The 16320-nt window shown below is 47.9% G+C and overlaps 1 protein-coding gene across 8 annotated transcripts in view; it reads left to right on the forward strand.

Annotated features, from left to right (window-relative positions):
- CELF6 (CUGBP Elav-like family member 6) overlaps positions 1 to 16063 on the forward strand; it is a 40563-nt gene extending 24500 nt beyond the window's left edge. For 2 of the 8 annotated variants that reach the window (XM_039469388.2, XM_074392700.1), the window contains 10 exons: positions 10549 to 10677; positions 10786 to 10865; positions 11030 to 11173; positions 11293 to 11425; positions 11517 to 11666; positions 11887 to 11949; positions 12196 to 12276; positions 12363 to 12506; positions 13409 to 13564; positions 14462 to 16063. In XM_039469388.2, the coding sequence (XP_039325322.1) occupies positions 10549 to 10677; positions 10786 to 10865; positions 11030 to 11173; positions 11293 to 11425; positions 11517 to 11666; positions 11887 to 11949; positions 12196 to 12276; positions 12363 to 12506; positions 13409 to 13536 (1052 nt within the window). In that variant the 3' untranslated portion in view covers positions 13537 to 13564; positions 14462 to 16063. Of the gene's footprint in view, positions 1 to 10548; positions 10678 to 10785; positions 10866 to 11029; positions 11174 to 11292; positions 11426 to 11516; positions 11667 to 11886; positions 11950 to 12195; positions 12277 to 12362; positions 12507 to 13408; positions 13565 to 14461 lie in introns of those variants that run through there. The other 6 variants (XM_039469390.2, XM_074392702.1, XM_074392701.1 and 3 more) reach the window with 5 other exon arrangements.
- The last annotated feature ends 257 nt before the right edge of the window (positions 16064 to 16320 follow it).

Genomic DNA, 16320 nt, shown 5'->3' on the forward strand with positions numbered 1-16320 from the left:
TTAGGCATCAAATTAACAAGTGTGACCAATGACTATTAAAATTAATACGACAGGGGCCAGGTATGGTGGTTCTTGCCTGTCATCCCAACTCTTTGGGAGGTCAAGGTGGAAGAATCATTTGAAGCCAAGAGTTTGAGACCAGCCAGGGCAACAAAGTGAGACCCTGTCTCTACAAAAAATAAAAATACAAATGTGTAGTGACACGTACCTGTAGTCCCAGCTACTCAGGAGGCTGAGGCGGGGGATCACTTGAGTCCAGGAGTTCAAGGCTGCAGTGAGCTATGATGGTGCCACTGCATTCTAGCCTGGGCAACAGAGTGAGACACTGTCTCTAAAAATAATAAATAAATAAATAGACAGACAAATAAATAAAAATCATACAACATACAATATTGTGTTGGTTATTTCAACCACAAACCTCATGTTTATTGATTAAAAGTAAGAATACCTAAAACTTAATTCTGACAGAGCTGAAAAAAATAAAAATAAGAATACTACTAGACTGTTGCATCAAAACTTAAGTGACAGAAGATAAGGTAGCTATTTTTGTTAAAAAGCTAGGCTGAGTGTGGTGGCTCATGCCTGTAATGCCAGCACTTTGGGAGGCCAAGGTGGACAGATCACTTGTGATCAGGAGTTCAGTATCAGTCTGCCAACATGGTGAAACCCCATCTCTACTAAAAATACAAAAATTAGCTGGGCGTGCCAGTGGGTACCTGCAATCCCAGCTATTCAGGAGGCTGAGGCAGGAGAATCACTTAAACCCATCAGAGGCAGAAGTTGCGTTGAGCAGATATGGTGCCACTGCACTCCAGCCTGGGCGACAGAGCACAACTGCATCTCAAAAAGAAAAAGAAAAAAAGCTCATGTGTGCACAGTGTAATCCTCCTTTAATGGTAGACAGTAAAAGAAGGAATTGGAGGGGCGTGTTGGCTCACGTCTGTAATCCCAATACCTTGGGAGGCTGAGGCAGGCAGATCACTTGAAGTCAGGAGTTCCAACATGGGGAAACCCCGTCTCTACTAAAAATACAAAACAATTAACCAGACGTGGTGGCACACGCCTGTAATCCCAGTGAGCCGAGGTCATGCCATTGGACTCCAGCCTGGACAACAAAGTGAGACTCTGTCTCAAAAAAAAAATACAAATTATCCCTCAGTATTTATATGCATTTGAACACAAACATTAAAATGTTTGTCTGGATAAAAATTCAAGATTCATGTATTTTTGTTGTTGCTGTTTTTGTTTTGTTTTGAGTTGGAGTCTTGCTCTGTTGCCCAGGCTGGAGAGCAACCTCTCCCCCTCGGGTTCAAGCAATTCTCCTGCCTCAGCCTCCCAAGTAGCTGGGATTACAGGTGCACACCACCACACCTGGCTTATTTTTTTTGTATTTAGTGGAGACGGGGTTTCACCGTGTTGGTCAGGCTGGTCTCAAACTCCTGACCACAGGTAATCCAATCATCTCGGCCTCTCAAAGTGCTGGGATTACAGACATGAGCCACCGCGCCCAGCCTAGTCAATTTCTTTTACCGTTCAAGCTTAAAACGTTCTCTGAGGATTTAAAAATATACTTTGAGGCATCTCTTTTTTTTTTTTTTTTTTTTTTTGTTTTTTTGAGACGGAGTTTCGTTCTCGTTACCCAGGCTGGAGTGCAATGGCGTGATCTCGGCTCACCGCAACCTCCGCCTCCTAGGTTCAGGCAATTCTCCTGCCTCAGCCTCCTGAGTAGCTGGGATTACAGGCATGCACCACCATGCCCAGCTAATTTTTTGTATTTTTAGTAGAGACGGGGTTTCACCTTGTTGACCAAGGTTGGTCTCGATCTCTTGACCTTGTGATCCACCTGCCTCGGCCTCCCAAAGTGCTGGGATTACAGGCTTGAGCCACCGCGCCCGGCCTTACCTCTGCAGTTCTAATGCAAATGAGCCATACAGAAACAGTGGTTTTTTGATCTTGCAATTTGGTTCAATTCAAAAACCAATTATTTGTTATCCCATTAACACTCCTATCACTAGTCTATCATTGCTAATGTAATTTCTGCCTGTATTTGCGAGGGTTTGGTTAGATGTTAGCCTGGATTTTGAGTATAGACATATATCCAGAGCCAAGTTTCTCAAGTTCAAAGCAGAGCCATCTTTTCCAAGTTCTTTCTAGGATTCCACTTTATTCAGTGTTTAACAACTAATCTTTGAGTTAAAGTTGAATTTTGAGGTAGAATTTTCAGAATTTCATAGTACTGGGACACATTCTCTGGCCTAAATCGGAAATAGACCTTAGCAACAACTGTCCTATCACAGCCAGTTGATAGTCACATCTGTTATTTATCCTTAGATGAATTTAATTCTAGAAAGTATTTTCCAACTAAGATTGGATAGTTTTCATCGTACTATCTGTCACTTTCCTCATGTTAACTTGTCACTTTCTGAAATGCATTCTACCCCCAAAGGTAATGGGAGGCACTTTCCTTAGGCTTGGCTCAGAGCAGATCACCGAAAGCTGATGTCATAAAACTTTTAGGTGTGCAGTTACTAGAGCTAAGTATATTCACATTGTGAATCCTCAGAACTTTTTCATCTTGCTAAAACAGAAACTCTGTAGCCATTAAATGACTGTCCCTTTCCTCCTTTCCCTCAGCCTGGCAACCATCATTCTATTTATTTCTATGAGTTTGACTACTCTAGATACCTTATGTAAGTGGAATCATACAGTGTTTGTCCTTTTGTGACTGGCTTATTTCACTTAGCATATCTTCAAGGTTCATCCATGTTGTAGGATGTGTCAGAATTTCCTTCCTTTTTTTTTTTTTTTTTTTTTTTTTTGAGACGGAGTTTGGCGCGATCTCGGCTCACCGCAACCTCCGCCTCCTGGGTTCAGGCAATTCTCCTGCCTCAGCCTCCTGAGTAGCTGGGATTACAGGCACACGCCACCACGCCCAGCTAGTTTTTTGTATTTTTAGTAGAGACGGGGTTTCACCATGTTGACCAGGATGGTCTCGATCTCTCGACCTTGTGATCCACCCGCCTCAGCCTCCCAAAGTGCTGGGATTACAGGCTTGAGCCACCGCGCCCGGCTAGAATTTCCTTCCTTTTTAAGGTAGAATAATAGTTCTTTGTATGTATGTACCACATTTTGTTTATCCATTCATCTGTTAGATATTTGGGTACCTTCCACCTCTTGGCTACTGTCACTAATGTTGCTATGAATATGGATGTGCAAATATTTCTTCAAGATCTTGTTTTCCCAGGCACAGAAAGACAAACATTGCATGATCTCACTTATGTGTGGAATCTAAAAAAGTGGAATTTACAGAAGCAGAGAGTAAGATGGTGGTTGGCAGAAGTTAGGGGCGGGACAGGGAGTTACAGTATGGAGAAAGGTGAGATGTTAGTAAAAGGATACAAAGTTGCAATTAAACAGAAGGATGAAGTTTTAGTGATCTATTGCATCGCATGGAGACTTTAGTTAATCATAATGCAATATGCATTTCAAAATTCCTAATGGAGTTCAACCATTTTCACCATAAAAAAGTGATAAGCAGGCGAGGTGAAGAATATGTTAATTAGCTCTATTTAATCATTCCACAGTGTCTACATATATCAAAGCATCACATTGTACCCCATAAATATATACAATTATCATTGGTCAATTGAAATAAAATTATAGATTAATTTTTGAAAAGACCCTGCTTTCCATGTTTTTGGATATATTCCCAGAAAAGGTATTGCTAGGTCATATGGTAATTCTATTTTTAATTTTTTTAGTAACTGCCATACTGTTTTCCATAGCAGCGACACTATTTTACATTCCCACCAACAGTGTGCAAGAGTTCCAATTTCTCCACATCCTCACCAACGCTGTGATTTTCTGTTTCTTTGAATCGGTGTGAGGTGGGTGATATCTCATTGTAGTTTTGATTTGCATTTCCTTAACAGTTAGTTAGTCATTTTGAGCATCTTTTCTTTTTCTTTTTTTTTTTTGAGACGGAGTTTTGCTCTTGTTGCCCAGGCTGGAGTGCAATGGCGCGATCTCGGCTCACCGCAACTTCCGCCTCCTGGGTTCAGGCAATTCTCCCGCCTCAGCCTCCTGAATAGCTGGGATTACAGGCACATGCCACCATGCCCAGCTAATTTTCAGTATTTTTAGTAGAGACGGGGTTTCACCATGTTGACCAGGATGGTCTCGATCTCTTGACCTCGTGATCCACCCGCCTCGGCCTCCCAAAGTGCTGGGATTACAGGCTTGAGCCACCGCGCCCGGCCCTGAGCATCTTTTCATATGCTTGTTGCCCATTTGTATTTCTTCTTTGCAGAAACATCTATACAAATCCTTTGCCCATTATTAAATAGAGGGTTTGGTGTGTTTTGTTGTTATTGTTGTTACTATTTAGTTGTAGGAGTTCTTTATCTATTCTGGATGTTAATCTCTTACCTAGATATACTGTTTGCAAATATTTTCTCCCATTCCATAGGTTGCTTTGTCATTCTGTGGGTTGTGTTCTGTGATGCACAGAAGTTTTTTTTTTTTTTTTTTTTTTTTGCCCTGCAATGGATCCTTGTGAAAGTTTTTAATTTTGATGTAGTCAGTCCAATTTATTTATTTTTACTTTGTGTTGCGTGTGCTCTTGATGTCATATCTAAGAAATCAATGTCAAATCCAGTCATGAAGTCTTTTTCCCCTCAGTTTTCTAAGGTGTCTATTGTTTTAGCTCTTACATTCAGGACTCATTCATTTTCAGTTAATCTTGTGTATATGGTGTAAGGTAAGAATCTAACTTCATTCATGTAGATATCCATTTTTCCCAACCTCATTTGTTGAAAAGACTGTCCTTGCCTTATTGAATAATCTTGCCTCCCTCGTTGAAAATCATCTGGCCATATATACAAGGGTTTATTTCTGGGATTTCTGTTCTATTCCACTGGTCTATATCTTTATCTTTATACCAGTACCATAGTTTTGATTACTGTAGCTTTGTAATAAGTTTCGAAAAAAGGGAGTTATTTTTTAAGATTGCTGGGTATTTGGAGGCCCTCAAGATTCCATATGAATGTTAGGATGTATTTTTCTACTTCTACAAAAAAAATGCCATTGGGAGGTTACAGAGAGTACATTAAATCTGTAGACCACTTTGAGTAGTATTGACGTCTTAGCAATATTAAGTCTTCTAATCCATGAACACAGGTTTTCTTTTCATTTATTTGTGTCTTCTTAATTTTTTTAGCAACATTTTGTAGTTTTCAGTGTACGAGTCTTTCACCTCCTGGGTTAAGTTTATTCCCAAATATTTTATTTTATTTCATTATTTATTTATGTATTTTGAGACAGTCTTACTCCATCACTCAGGCTGGAGTGCAGTGGCTCAATCTTGGCTCACTGCAAACCTCCATCTCCTGGTTCAAGCGATTCTCCTGTCTCAGTACCCCAAGTAGCTGGGATTACAGGCACTTACCACTCACACATGGCTAATTTTTGTATTTTTAGTAGAGACTGGATTTTGCCATGTTGGCCAAGTGGGTCTCAAACTCCTGACCTCAGGTGATCTGCCCGCCTTTGCCTCCCAAAGTGCTGGGTTTACGGGCATGAGCCACTGCGCCCAGCCTCAAAGTATTTTATTCTTTTCAATGCTACTACAAATAGAATTGTTTGCTTTCCTCTCTCTCACTCTTCTTTTTTTTTTTTTTTTTTTTTTTTTTTTTGAGATGGAGTTTCGCTTTTGTTGCCTGGGCTAGAGAGTGCAATGGCATGATCTTAGCTCACCACAACCTCCACCTCCTGGGTTCAAGCGTTTCTCCTGCCTCAGCCTCCTGAGTAGCTGGAATTACAAGCATGTGCCACCACACCCAACTAATTTTGTATTTTTAGTAGAGATGGGGTTTCTCCATGTTGGGCAGGCTGGTCTTGAACACCCGACCTCAAGTGATCCTCCTGCCTTGGCCTCCTAAAGTGCTGGGATTACAGGCATGAGCCAATGTGCCTGGCCTTTTTTTTTTTTTTTTTTTTTTCCAACAGTCTTGCTCTGTCTCTCAGGCTGGAATGCAGTGGTGCGATCTCGGCTCACTGCAACCTCCAGACCTCCTAGGTTCAAGAGATTCTCCTGCCTCAGCCTCCCAAGTAGCTGGGACTAAAGGAACACACCACCATGCCTGGCTAATTTTTGGATTTTTAGTAGAGGTGGGGTTTCACCATGTTGGCCAGGCTGGTCTCGAACTCCTGACCTTATAATCTGCCTGCCTCAGCCTCCCAAAATACAGGGATTATAGGCTTGAGCCACTGTGCCTGGCTTTTGCTTCCACTTCATTTCATTTTCAGATTGTGCATTGCTAGTGTGTAGAAATGCAACTGAGTTTTGTGTGTCGATTTTATTTCTCCCAACTTTGCTGAATTGGGCTATTTGTTCTAACAGTTTTTTTATGTGTGGAATTTAAGTCCCTCCTGATGCCTGTCACATCTGGCCAGGAGACTCTGCTCATCCTGGCTACTTTCTTCAGTCACTTTCCCCATGGCTTCTTATGCTACAGTCATCACTATGTGTATCAGGAGAGAGTGGCTTTGCTATAATACAACTACTGCCACCAGCAGGACTTTCTGGCTTGGTATTTAAACTGAAAAATGGACCAGTTATTTTTAGGATGGGTTTGGTCATTGGTACCCCAAGGCTGGACCTTTTCCTACACTGTCCCTGAAATCATGACATTTCACCAACATGGAATTGATTTGGTGTGAAAGGCCTAGAAACCAGAAACTTGAACACCTCAGAAATTTCTTTGGAACAACTAAAGCAGAGGCTTCTTCCTTGAATGGCATCCTGGTGCCCTTCCTGAAGAAGATCATCTGGACTGATTCTGCTATGATTACCAAAATGTCAACCCCATCGTTTGCTGCATTTGAATCCCTGATCTGTATGACCAGCTGCACAAGGCAGCTTCATGGAGAAGGGCCTCTGGGAGCCCAAGCCACTTTTTTTTGGATTCAAAAAGAATTTGAGGCTGGGCGTGGTGGCTCACGCCTGTAATCCCAACACTTTGGGAGGCCAAGGCGGGCGGATCACGAGGTCAGGAGTTTGAGACCAGCTACTCAGGAGACTGAGGCAAGAGAATCGCTTGAACCTGGGAGAAGGAGGTTGCAGTGAGCTGATATCGTGCCATTGCATTCCAGCCTGGGTGACAGAACAAGACTCCGTCTCAAAAAAAAAAAAAAAAAAAAAAAAAAGCATTTGATAGAAGATCAAGGAGCGTTAGTTGCCAACAGGAAAATGCAGATATACCATTTGACCATATGGCTTTCCAATATGTCTCAACTCTATACTGATGCTGCTGCCTTCTAATTCCTTCCACTCCTGGAAGGTTGAGTCTCCATGTTTGATATTTCCATCTTTCTAGGATCCTACGCACTACTCATGGGATACCTTTATTCAGACATTTCTGACTTGCCTTTTGTAGCATCTGCTTTTTACCAAAATGGTAGAATTTGACCTAGAGAAAATTGATTTATTTGGGCTATGTCCCACCATCATCTCTCTCTGGAGGCATTTATTAGCCATCAGAATCTTCAAGTCTGTGGATTTGGGGGGCTACTCTTAGGGGTCTGTCATGTACTTCTCTTCGAGCAGGTCTTTCAAGAAACTTATCCCACCATTTCCTGGTCACCTGAGGCTCATGGCCGCTGTGACCCAGCTCATCCTCCCGTCAAACACAATCAAGGTCCCTGTAAAGTGGAAAGAGGACACCAGGATTCAAGGCGATACCAGGGAAACAGGCAGCCTAGAGCCCAGCCCATGGTAGATACTCATTTACATTTCAAACTCTGTACATCCCAGTAGTCCAGATCCATAGGGTCAGTGCCCTGACAGGGAAATGGGAAACAAAAAAAATTTTTTTTAAGATGTAGTCTCACCCTGTCACCCAGGCTGGAGTGCAGTGGTACGATCTCGGCTCACTGTAACCTCTGCCTCCCGGGTTCAAGCCATTTTGCCACCTCAGTCTCCTGAGTAGCTGGGATTGCAGGCATGCACTACCACACCCGGCTATTTTTATATTTTAAGTAGAGACGGGGTTTCACCATATTGGCTAGGCTGGTCTTAAACTCCTGACCTCAAGTGATCAACCCACCTAAAGTGCTGGGATTGTGGGTGTGAGCCACCTCACGCTATCAAAATTTCTTAACTTGTGAGATTCTCACTGGAAAAGAGGATCCAGAAATTTCATGGGCAATGACATGAACTCGAACTGAAAAAGCAGCAAGAGGCAGAGCAGATGAAGGATCAGATCACCACTGTCAGTACGAACCTCTTTTCTGTTTTCTGGGCTCCATCTCAGCCTGTGATGTCTTTCTTCCTACACAGGGCTACTTGGATTCTAGTCCATGTTGTATGACATTTTACCTGGATGCCATCACCATTTTTCAGACCCTACCCAATGATACAGCTGCACTACAAATGAGGGCATTGCAAAGCCCCCTTGGGACTGTGGAGGCCCTAGACTCTTCTCCAGCCTCTCCCAGGCTTTCTGCAGCCAAATGCTCATACTTTAGTGTCATAACTTAGACCAATGACATGGTCTTTTGGAGTTTGAGTCTCTGGCCAAATGGGGCCCATTCTCTGATGTCAAGGCAAAGCCATCAGTTTGGTCAAGAGCCTCATGAAAGACCTTTCCTTACTTCTCAGGCTCCTGGACAGGATGATCTCAGATCCCCCCCCATACACGTCCTGGAACTCTGTTCTCTATCTTCTAGGTCAGTAATTTCAAAGGGCTTTCCTTGGAGCCCTTCTAGGGGTTATCAGGGGAGGATCAAGCAAGACAAACTCCACCTCCTCCTTTTCTGGCTTCAGTCACAGCAGTTCTGCTTTTCTCTTACATTTTGAGCTTCATCCTAATATTTTTGTTAGGATAATATATTCCACTGATTTTTCAGAAGGTTGGGAAACCAGTGATCTGTTCCAAGGGCACTATTCTGTGGCTGACACCTCGAGAAGCAAAGCACACTCACTGGCTTGTACTCTCACCACAGAAGGTCAATGACGAGACCTTCTTTCCTCCATCAGAATTCCAGCCACAAGTTCATTATCCATCCCCTCCCCAAGGACAGTCAGGTAGTACCTCTCTGGACAGAGGGCAGAATTTTGCCAAAACACATTCTACCTGCCCTTTATGAACTGCAGCCCCTGCCCTCCACACAGACATAGCATCGACAGACAGACACCTCAGGATCCCCAAGGCAGCCTAGGCCAAACCCCACACCACCCAGGTGATATATGGACACACACATAGTCTTATTGGAGGTTTCTCCCCTGCTAACTTCAGTCAATTCTGAATGATCTGTTCTTCCTTCACTATCACCAAGGCTTCAGTCGATGACTAACCTTATTTCCCCTGCACTCAGAATCCAAGGACGGTGTCCTCCATCTGCCTAGCCAAGCTGATCAAGGAGTAGAACCATTTAGGATGGGTTTTCCTGCTCTCCAAGATCTTGAAGATGAAGACAGAAGCTGGTTTTCTACCCACTCTTTCTCTCCCAACTTGTATTGTCCCCTACATTGTCAAACTCCATTCCAAATTCAGATATTTACCTTGGTGCAGAGAAGAGCCAGACTTTAATAGCAGGCTGGACCCCTTTGCCCCAGGCTCCCAGAGAGTGTTCTTGAGACCTAACTTGCTGGATGTGCAACAAAACGCTAGTTTCCAGCCCCAGCTCTCCAGCTTTCTTCGAGGGACACAGGCCCAGCTTGTAGTCCCTTTCCTGCATCTCTGCCACTCCCCTAGGAAGGAAGACCTTCTTTCACCCATAGAAAGGGTGGACACAGGGAGGGATCAGACTGGTTCTCTGGTGGCAATCCATATCTACAGACAGAACTTGTTCTCTCATAGGGTGAACATTTGGGGCGGCATCAGGGTAAGAGGACAGGGGAATCAGAAGGAAGGACACACAGAGGGCACTAGAAGCTTGCCAACGGGACAGGGTGGTGGAGGGTAAGGATTCATCATGCCGGTGCTCGGTGACTGCGGATGAGGCAGTAGGATGAGAGGACTGTTTTCTGTACTGTTTCTAAATCCAGAACCCTCCTTGATTTGAGCAGGAAGGGGCATGGATTCTAGCCCGCGCTACCAGGCTAGTCATCAAGGATGTACTTCTCTTCTCTGGATCCAGTCTGAATAGAAAGGCTTTTCCCCTTCCTTAATACTGCAGATTTCTGGTCCAAAACAGCGTTTTCCAAACTCTGAGAACAAAAAGGTCAAACATGTAAAACGATGCATGTAGGGCTCTACCCAGCCAAAGATATCAAGACTGCATCACTCTCGGCAAGAGTAGCCCTGAGCCTCTCTGGGTTTCCCCAGAACCCAGGTTTTCCTGAGGAAAAGCTGAACTGAGTTCCCTTCTTCAGATCCCTCCCCCAGATCCTGCCCCTCAGTGAAAACCAACCCCGAAAGCCCAGGGCTTTCTCACTCCCTCTGCTTCCCAGAGTGAGACTGGTGAGCTGCCATCCTGTTTCTCAGGCTACTCTCAGGGGTCTAGGAAGATTTGGGGTCCCCAGGTCATTCCTGGCTTTGTCCCCAGAGGACCGAAAGCTGTTTGTGGGGATGCTGGGCAAGCAGCAGGATGAGGAGGACGTCAGACGCCTGTTCCAGCCCTTCGGCCACATCGAGGAGTGCACGGTCCTGCGGAGTCCTGATGGCACCAGTAAAGGTGACCTGAGCTGGCCACGGGATTTCCTGGTGACCCTTCCTCACTCTGGGCCACATGACTCTTTGGCCCCTGTGGCCTGAGCCACCCGCTCCCTCTGTCCTGCCCCAGGCTGTGCCTTTGTGAAGTTCGGGAGTCAAGGGGAAGCTCAGGCGGCCATCCAGGGTCTGCACGGCAGCCGGACCATGGCGGTGAGGGCGGGTTCCCCGGGCTGAGGGTGAGCCCATTGGGGTGGGGACTGGCTTCCTCTCCCCACGTGCGCTCGGTGCCCCGGGAAAGGAGCTGATGGGGAAGAGCCACCAGGGCCGGGGCCAGGGTCAGAACCGGTCACCACGGCCTCCCCTGCCCTGCTTAGGGCGCCTCCTCCAGCCTCGTGGTCAAGCTGGCGGACACCGACCGGGAGCGCGCGCTGCGGCGGATGCAGCAGATGGCCGGCCAGCTGGGTGCCTTCCACCCGGCGCCACTGCCTCTGGGGGCCTGCAGTGCCTACACCACGGCGGTAGGTACCGGGCACCCGCGTGCGAGGGCGCGCAGGTGGGTGGGCCAGGCCTGGGACTGGGAGCCGGGTCAGTTGCCCGCCCCTTGGCCCTCCACTCCTGCCCGTCTTTCCTTGCAAAGATCCTGCAGCACCAGGCGGCCCTGCTGGCGGCGGCACAGGGCCCAGGCCTAGGCCCAGTGGCGGCAGTGGCGGCCCAGATGCAGCACGTGGCAGCCTTCAGCCTGGTGGCTGCGCCTCTGTTGCCCGCAGCAGGTATGGCGCCCAGGGGCTGGGGCGCGCCTGGGAGGGGCCGGCGGGGCGGGGCGGGGCGGTTGCCTGATTCTCCGACCTCTTCCGCCATCAGCAGCCAACTCTCCGCCCGGCAGCGGTCCTGGCACCCTCCCAGGTCTACCGGCGCCCATCGGGATCAATGGATTCGGCCCTCTGACCCCCCAGACCAACGGGCAGCCGGGCTCCGACACGCTCTACAATAACGGACTGTCCCCTTACCCAGGTGGGCCCCTTCGCCGCTCCGCCCCAATTCCCCCCAAAATGGAGTGGGGAGCCGGGATGGGGGGGCTTTGGGGGGTTGGACCCGGCTTTCCTGGGAAGAGATCCCTCCCCTTCCCTGCTGCCTTTCACAGCCGCCTTCTACTCCCACACTCCCTGAGCTTCTCACCCACTCTGCTCGCCCGCCTGCCTTCACCATGGGCCGTGCGCCCCTCTCTCCCCAGCCCAGAGCCCCGGCGTGGCTGACCCCCTGCAGCAGGCCTACGCTGGGATGCACCACTACGCAGGTTTCACTTGGCGCTACGCGGCCTGGGGGAGGTTGAAGGGACCCAAAAAGAAATAGGGAGATTTGTGGGGGATTTAGACTCTGTTCCAAGGAGTTGATCCTCCATCCCCCTACCCCCAGAACGACCTCTCTTGGGGTGAGGGTTATGGTGAACTGGGTTGAATTGGTCAAAAACGTCCATGCATATGGGGCCCTGCTCAGGGAACGGCTCCTGGGGATCACTGCCCACTTCCCCTTCTCTTTCCAGCAGCCTATCCGTCGGCCTATGCCCCGGTGAGCACAGCTTTTGCCCAGCAGCCTTCAGCCCTGCCCCAGCAGCAGAGAGAAGGTGAGGGACTGGAGGCTGGAGAGCAGAGCCTTGGGGGGCTGGACTCAGGGTCCCTCCCCTGAACCAGCCTGCTACCGTTCCTGCAGGCCCGGAAGGCTGTAACCTCTTCATCTATCACCTGCCTCAGGAGTTTGGTGATGCGGAACTCATCCAGACATTCCTGCCCTTTGGAGCTGTTGTCTCTGCCAAAGTCTTTGTGGATCGAGCCACCAACCAGAGCAAATGTTTTGGTGAGCTGAGAACCTACCCCTAGGCCTCTCCCACCTCCAACTATTAAGGATTCTCTACAGATCCTACAATTGTCCTTCCATAAGGCAGTGATTTCCTGAGGTTCAATGTATGACACAAAATGGGGTCACAAACCAGTGATGGGGCTAAGCTTGGTCCGGCGCAGTGGCTCATGCCTGTAATCTCAGCACTTTGGGAGACGGAGGAGGGCGAATCACTTGAGGTCAGGAGTTTGAGACTAGCCTGGCCAACATGACGAAACCCTGTCTCTACTAAAAATACAAAAATTAGCTGGGCATGGTGATGGGTGCCTGTAATCCCAGGTACTCATGAGACTTAGACAGGAGAATTCCTTGAAACCAGGAGGGAGAGTTTGCAGTGAGCCGAGATAGCACCACTGCAGTCCAGCCTGGGCAACAGAAAAAGACTCCATCTCAAAAAAAAAAAAAAAAAAAAGAACAAATCTTATTTCAGGTTTACCTGGACGATCAGGTGTCCACCAGGAATGTGGCCAGCTAGGTCAGGGCTTTGGTGTCTGGCCAGGGCAGGAGGAGTCTGGTTTTGAGACCAGAGATCCCCTCCAACTCCAATTGTGGTTCTGAGGACCAGAATGGGAGCTTGGAGGGAGACAGCCAATCCATGCCAGGAAAGACACAAAACATTCCAGTCAACACCCTGACCCTGCACACACACTCAGAGTTGCCTCCCATCCTCCTAAGAATCACCCCTTTAGGAATCTCAGGCCATCTGCCTATGAATTGATATCCATGTGTGTACACACACAGTGGGGGGGTATGTTTGATGGAACTGTCCTCAGCGGGCTGGAAGAGGAGGAGGCTGGTAGAGAGAAAGGAGGCCCTGCCAGGCAGAGTTCCCGGCTAACCTTTTTGCCCACACCCTCCAGGGTTTGTTAGTTTTGACAATCCAGCTAGTGCCCAGACTGCTATTCAGGCGATGAATGGCTTTCAAATTGGCATGAAGAGGCTCAAGGTGCAGCTAAAGCGACCCAAGGATGCCAACCGGCCTTACTGACCGGCTCTCACCGGCCAGCCACAGAGAGGTGAGTCTCTGATGGACCCCAGGCATATGACGCCTGAGTGATGACACCCTCCCAGCCTTCATGCTCCTCCTTTTGGGATCTTGGAGGCACCCACCTCTGAGATAGAAAGAAGAGGCAGGAGCTAGGAGGAATCCTCAGATGGAGACTTTGTGCTTTTCCTTCAATCCAAGGACTGAGATCAATTAGACAACATTCCTGCTCTGCAGACTAGGAGAGACCATCAGCGTCTTTCTGCCTGGGGAAGCAGTTCTACTCCAGAGATAGCCGATGGGACTAGAGAGCCTGTCTGTGGGGAGGGTCCAGGAGGCTGGAAAATGAGACTGGAAAAGTAGATTTGGGCCAGTTTTCAAGAGTCTGAAAGGCTGTGAGTTTGGACTTTATCCTGAAGATGAGAAAGAACTGTTGAGGAGTTTAAGCAGAGAAAGAACTAGAAGTAAGGGCTGTTTTAATGGCAGTGAACATGGAGATGGAGAAAGAGAAGCAAACATTCTTCAGAGGTAGAATCTGCAGGGCATGGCCGGTGATGAGGGGAGAGATGAGCCAGGTTCTTCTACCTTTTTAGCAAGTTCGTGGGTCCGTAGGATGCTACCTGCAACTTTTAGAGATTTTCTGTCTCCGAAGGCCCATATGGCCTGCCTCACTTTGAGCTACCCCAGGAGCTTTCTGGAGGGGATGTGGGGTTGGGGTCTCCTGCTCCGGATTCAGGGTCTGGTTTCAGTGGACCAGCCTGCTGACTGGGCTCTGCTCCGGCCCCGCTCCTTGGGAAGAGGGGTCCAGCCACTCACCTGAGATGTCACTGATGGGGGCAAGCTGCTCTTCTGGTCTTGCCCTCCAAAGTGATTTTTGCCTTCCCCCCCCCACCCCCCGCCCTTCTTATCCATGAATACTCAACAACAGAAACAGAAGAGTGAGAAGAAAGGAGAGGAAAAGCACAGAAACGCTTGAGCAGCTCTTCCTGAAGGCGCAGCTGCGGACGGAGGTGGATCGGACCCAAGGCTGGTGCCTGGGGCTAAGGCCACGCTAAGGATTGTTTTTGTCAAGTGGGTTGTTCTGTGCCTGCAGCATAGAGCTCAGGCTGGCAGAGCAGCTAGGGCTGGCTGAGGAGTGACTGTCCAGGGGAACCAGCAGAGGGCGTTGCGGATGCCAAGGGCTTCGCCACTGGGGAAGCCCAGATTTACTTCTTTCAAAATCATATCATTCCTTAGAGTTTAGGGACCAAAGGACTATTGCTTTTTTAAGAATATATATATATCTATATAAATTAAAACAAAGGAAAAAAAAAGAAACGACAAAAAAAAGACAGTACAGAGTCTCATAAAAGCTGCCTTTAAATATCCCTAGGAGACAGGGTGAAGGAGACCTTTGACAGCCCCAGCCTAGGCAGAGGGAGGCTGTGGAAAGATTACTCTGTGTCTCATTCCCTCTTAAGCCACTCCCCCACCCTGCCCTTTTAAAAGTAATTAAGAATTTGCGGTCTAGGCTCACATGCAGGTAATGAGAAAGTTATGGACGCAGTGAACCTGCAATCCACAATCCCCAAACTCAGAGTGCATCCCGGAAGAGGCCCCAGGCGGAGCTCAGACCTGCCCTGGTCTTTGCCATCCCAGGAGTCCCCCTAGCCAGCAAGAGTGGGACTGCCTTCTCTGTGGAACCGCTGCTTCCCCAGGCAGGAAGAAAGAGGGAGTTCTGGCCACCTGAGGCTTTCCCTTGCCAATCCAGGTAACAGAGGCCCTGCCTTTGGCTGAGCTGAGACACCTCCTGTTTCCCCTCCCCTTGAACCAGCCCTAGTGTCCCCTTGCTTCAGGCTACCTTCTGTCTCTTAGTCTAAGTTTGCCCACCTGTAAAGTAGATTCAGGATATCTGTAGAGGGCTGTGACAACAGACTTAGAAGGTTTGCTACTGTATATACTGCCATTGAGAAGGGGAAATTTTTCAATATGTAGAAGCTTCAGAATTAGAGGTCCCTCTTTACCCCGGACCTGGGAGGGAAGTAGATGTTTTGCCAAAATACTTCTTCATTCCTTTAAAAAGTACATCTTTCCTATGCAAGAGTGTCTCACATGTGCTTAACCGAGGTGCTTCTAGTTGGTGAGCAGTGTTGAGCTTAGAAGTGGTGTGTGCTCTGTCTGTCTTTGTCTGTCTGTTGTATACAGTGGGTGCCATATAAAGCTGATCAATGGTGGTGCTTTCTGCCTGCTTCTGTGAGATGGGCAAAAGATTCAGCTTAGAACACCATGACTCACCTTGCCTTGGTCAGCCTTTCCTGGGCCTGCAGGGCCTTGCACATATTTCTCCCAGGAGGATTTCCCCTCCACCCCACAGACATGAATCAGCTTAGTCTGAGGCCCCAGCTATGCTGGGTGGGGTCACTCTAATCCCCAGATGTTGCTGAGGCTGAAGGCCTCTGATCTGATAACACATCAGATAGCAAAAGATGTGGGGGTGGGGTTGGAGGGCTCCTCCTTCATAACAGTTTCTAAGAAAACTTGTTCCCACCTGTTCCTCTGTCTTTGACTCATTTTTGGAGGGAATGGGAATGAAACACAGATCTGGCAATAATATTACCGGGTAAGGTGTGGTGGACATCCACAAGTATTTTCCAACTGAGAGAAGAACCAAAGGGTATGTGTACACCAACACAATGCTGACTCCTAGAGGGACCACCCTGGAGACAAATAGAGACACACAGTACCTGCACCCTCAAACTGATATTCACATGGAGGCACAGAGTCCCCTCAGGCTAGCTGCTAAGCATT

The sequence above is a fragment of the Saimiri boliviensis genome, chromosome 2, assembly GCF_048565385.1.
Source record: "Saimiri boliviensis isolate mSaiBol1 chromosome 2, mSaiBol1.pri, whole genome shotgun sequence".
Classification (NCBI taxonomy): domain Eukaryota; kingdom Metazoa; phylum Chordata; class Mammalia; order Primates; family Cebidae; genus Saimiri; species Saimiri boliviensis.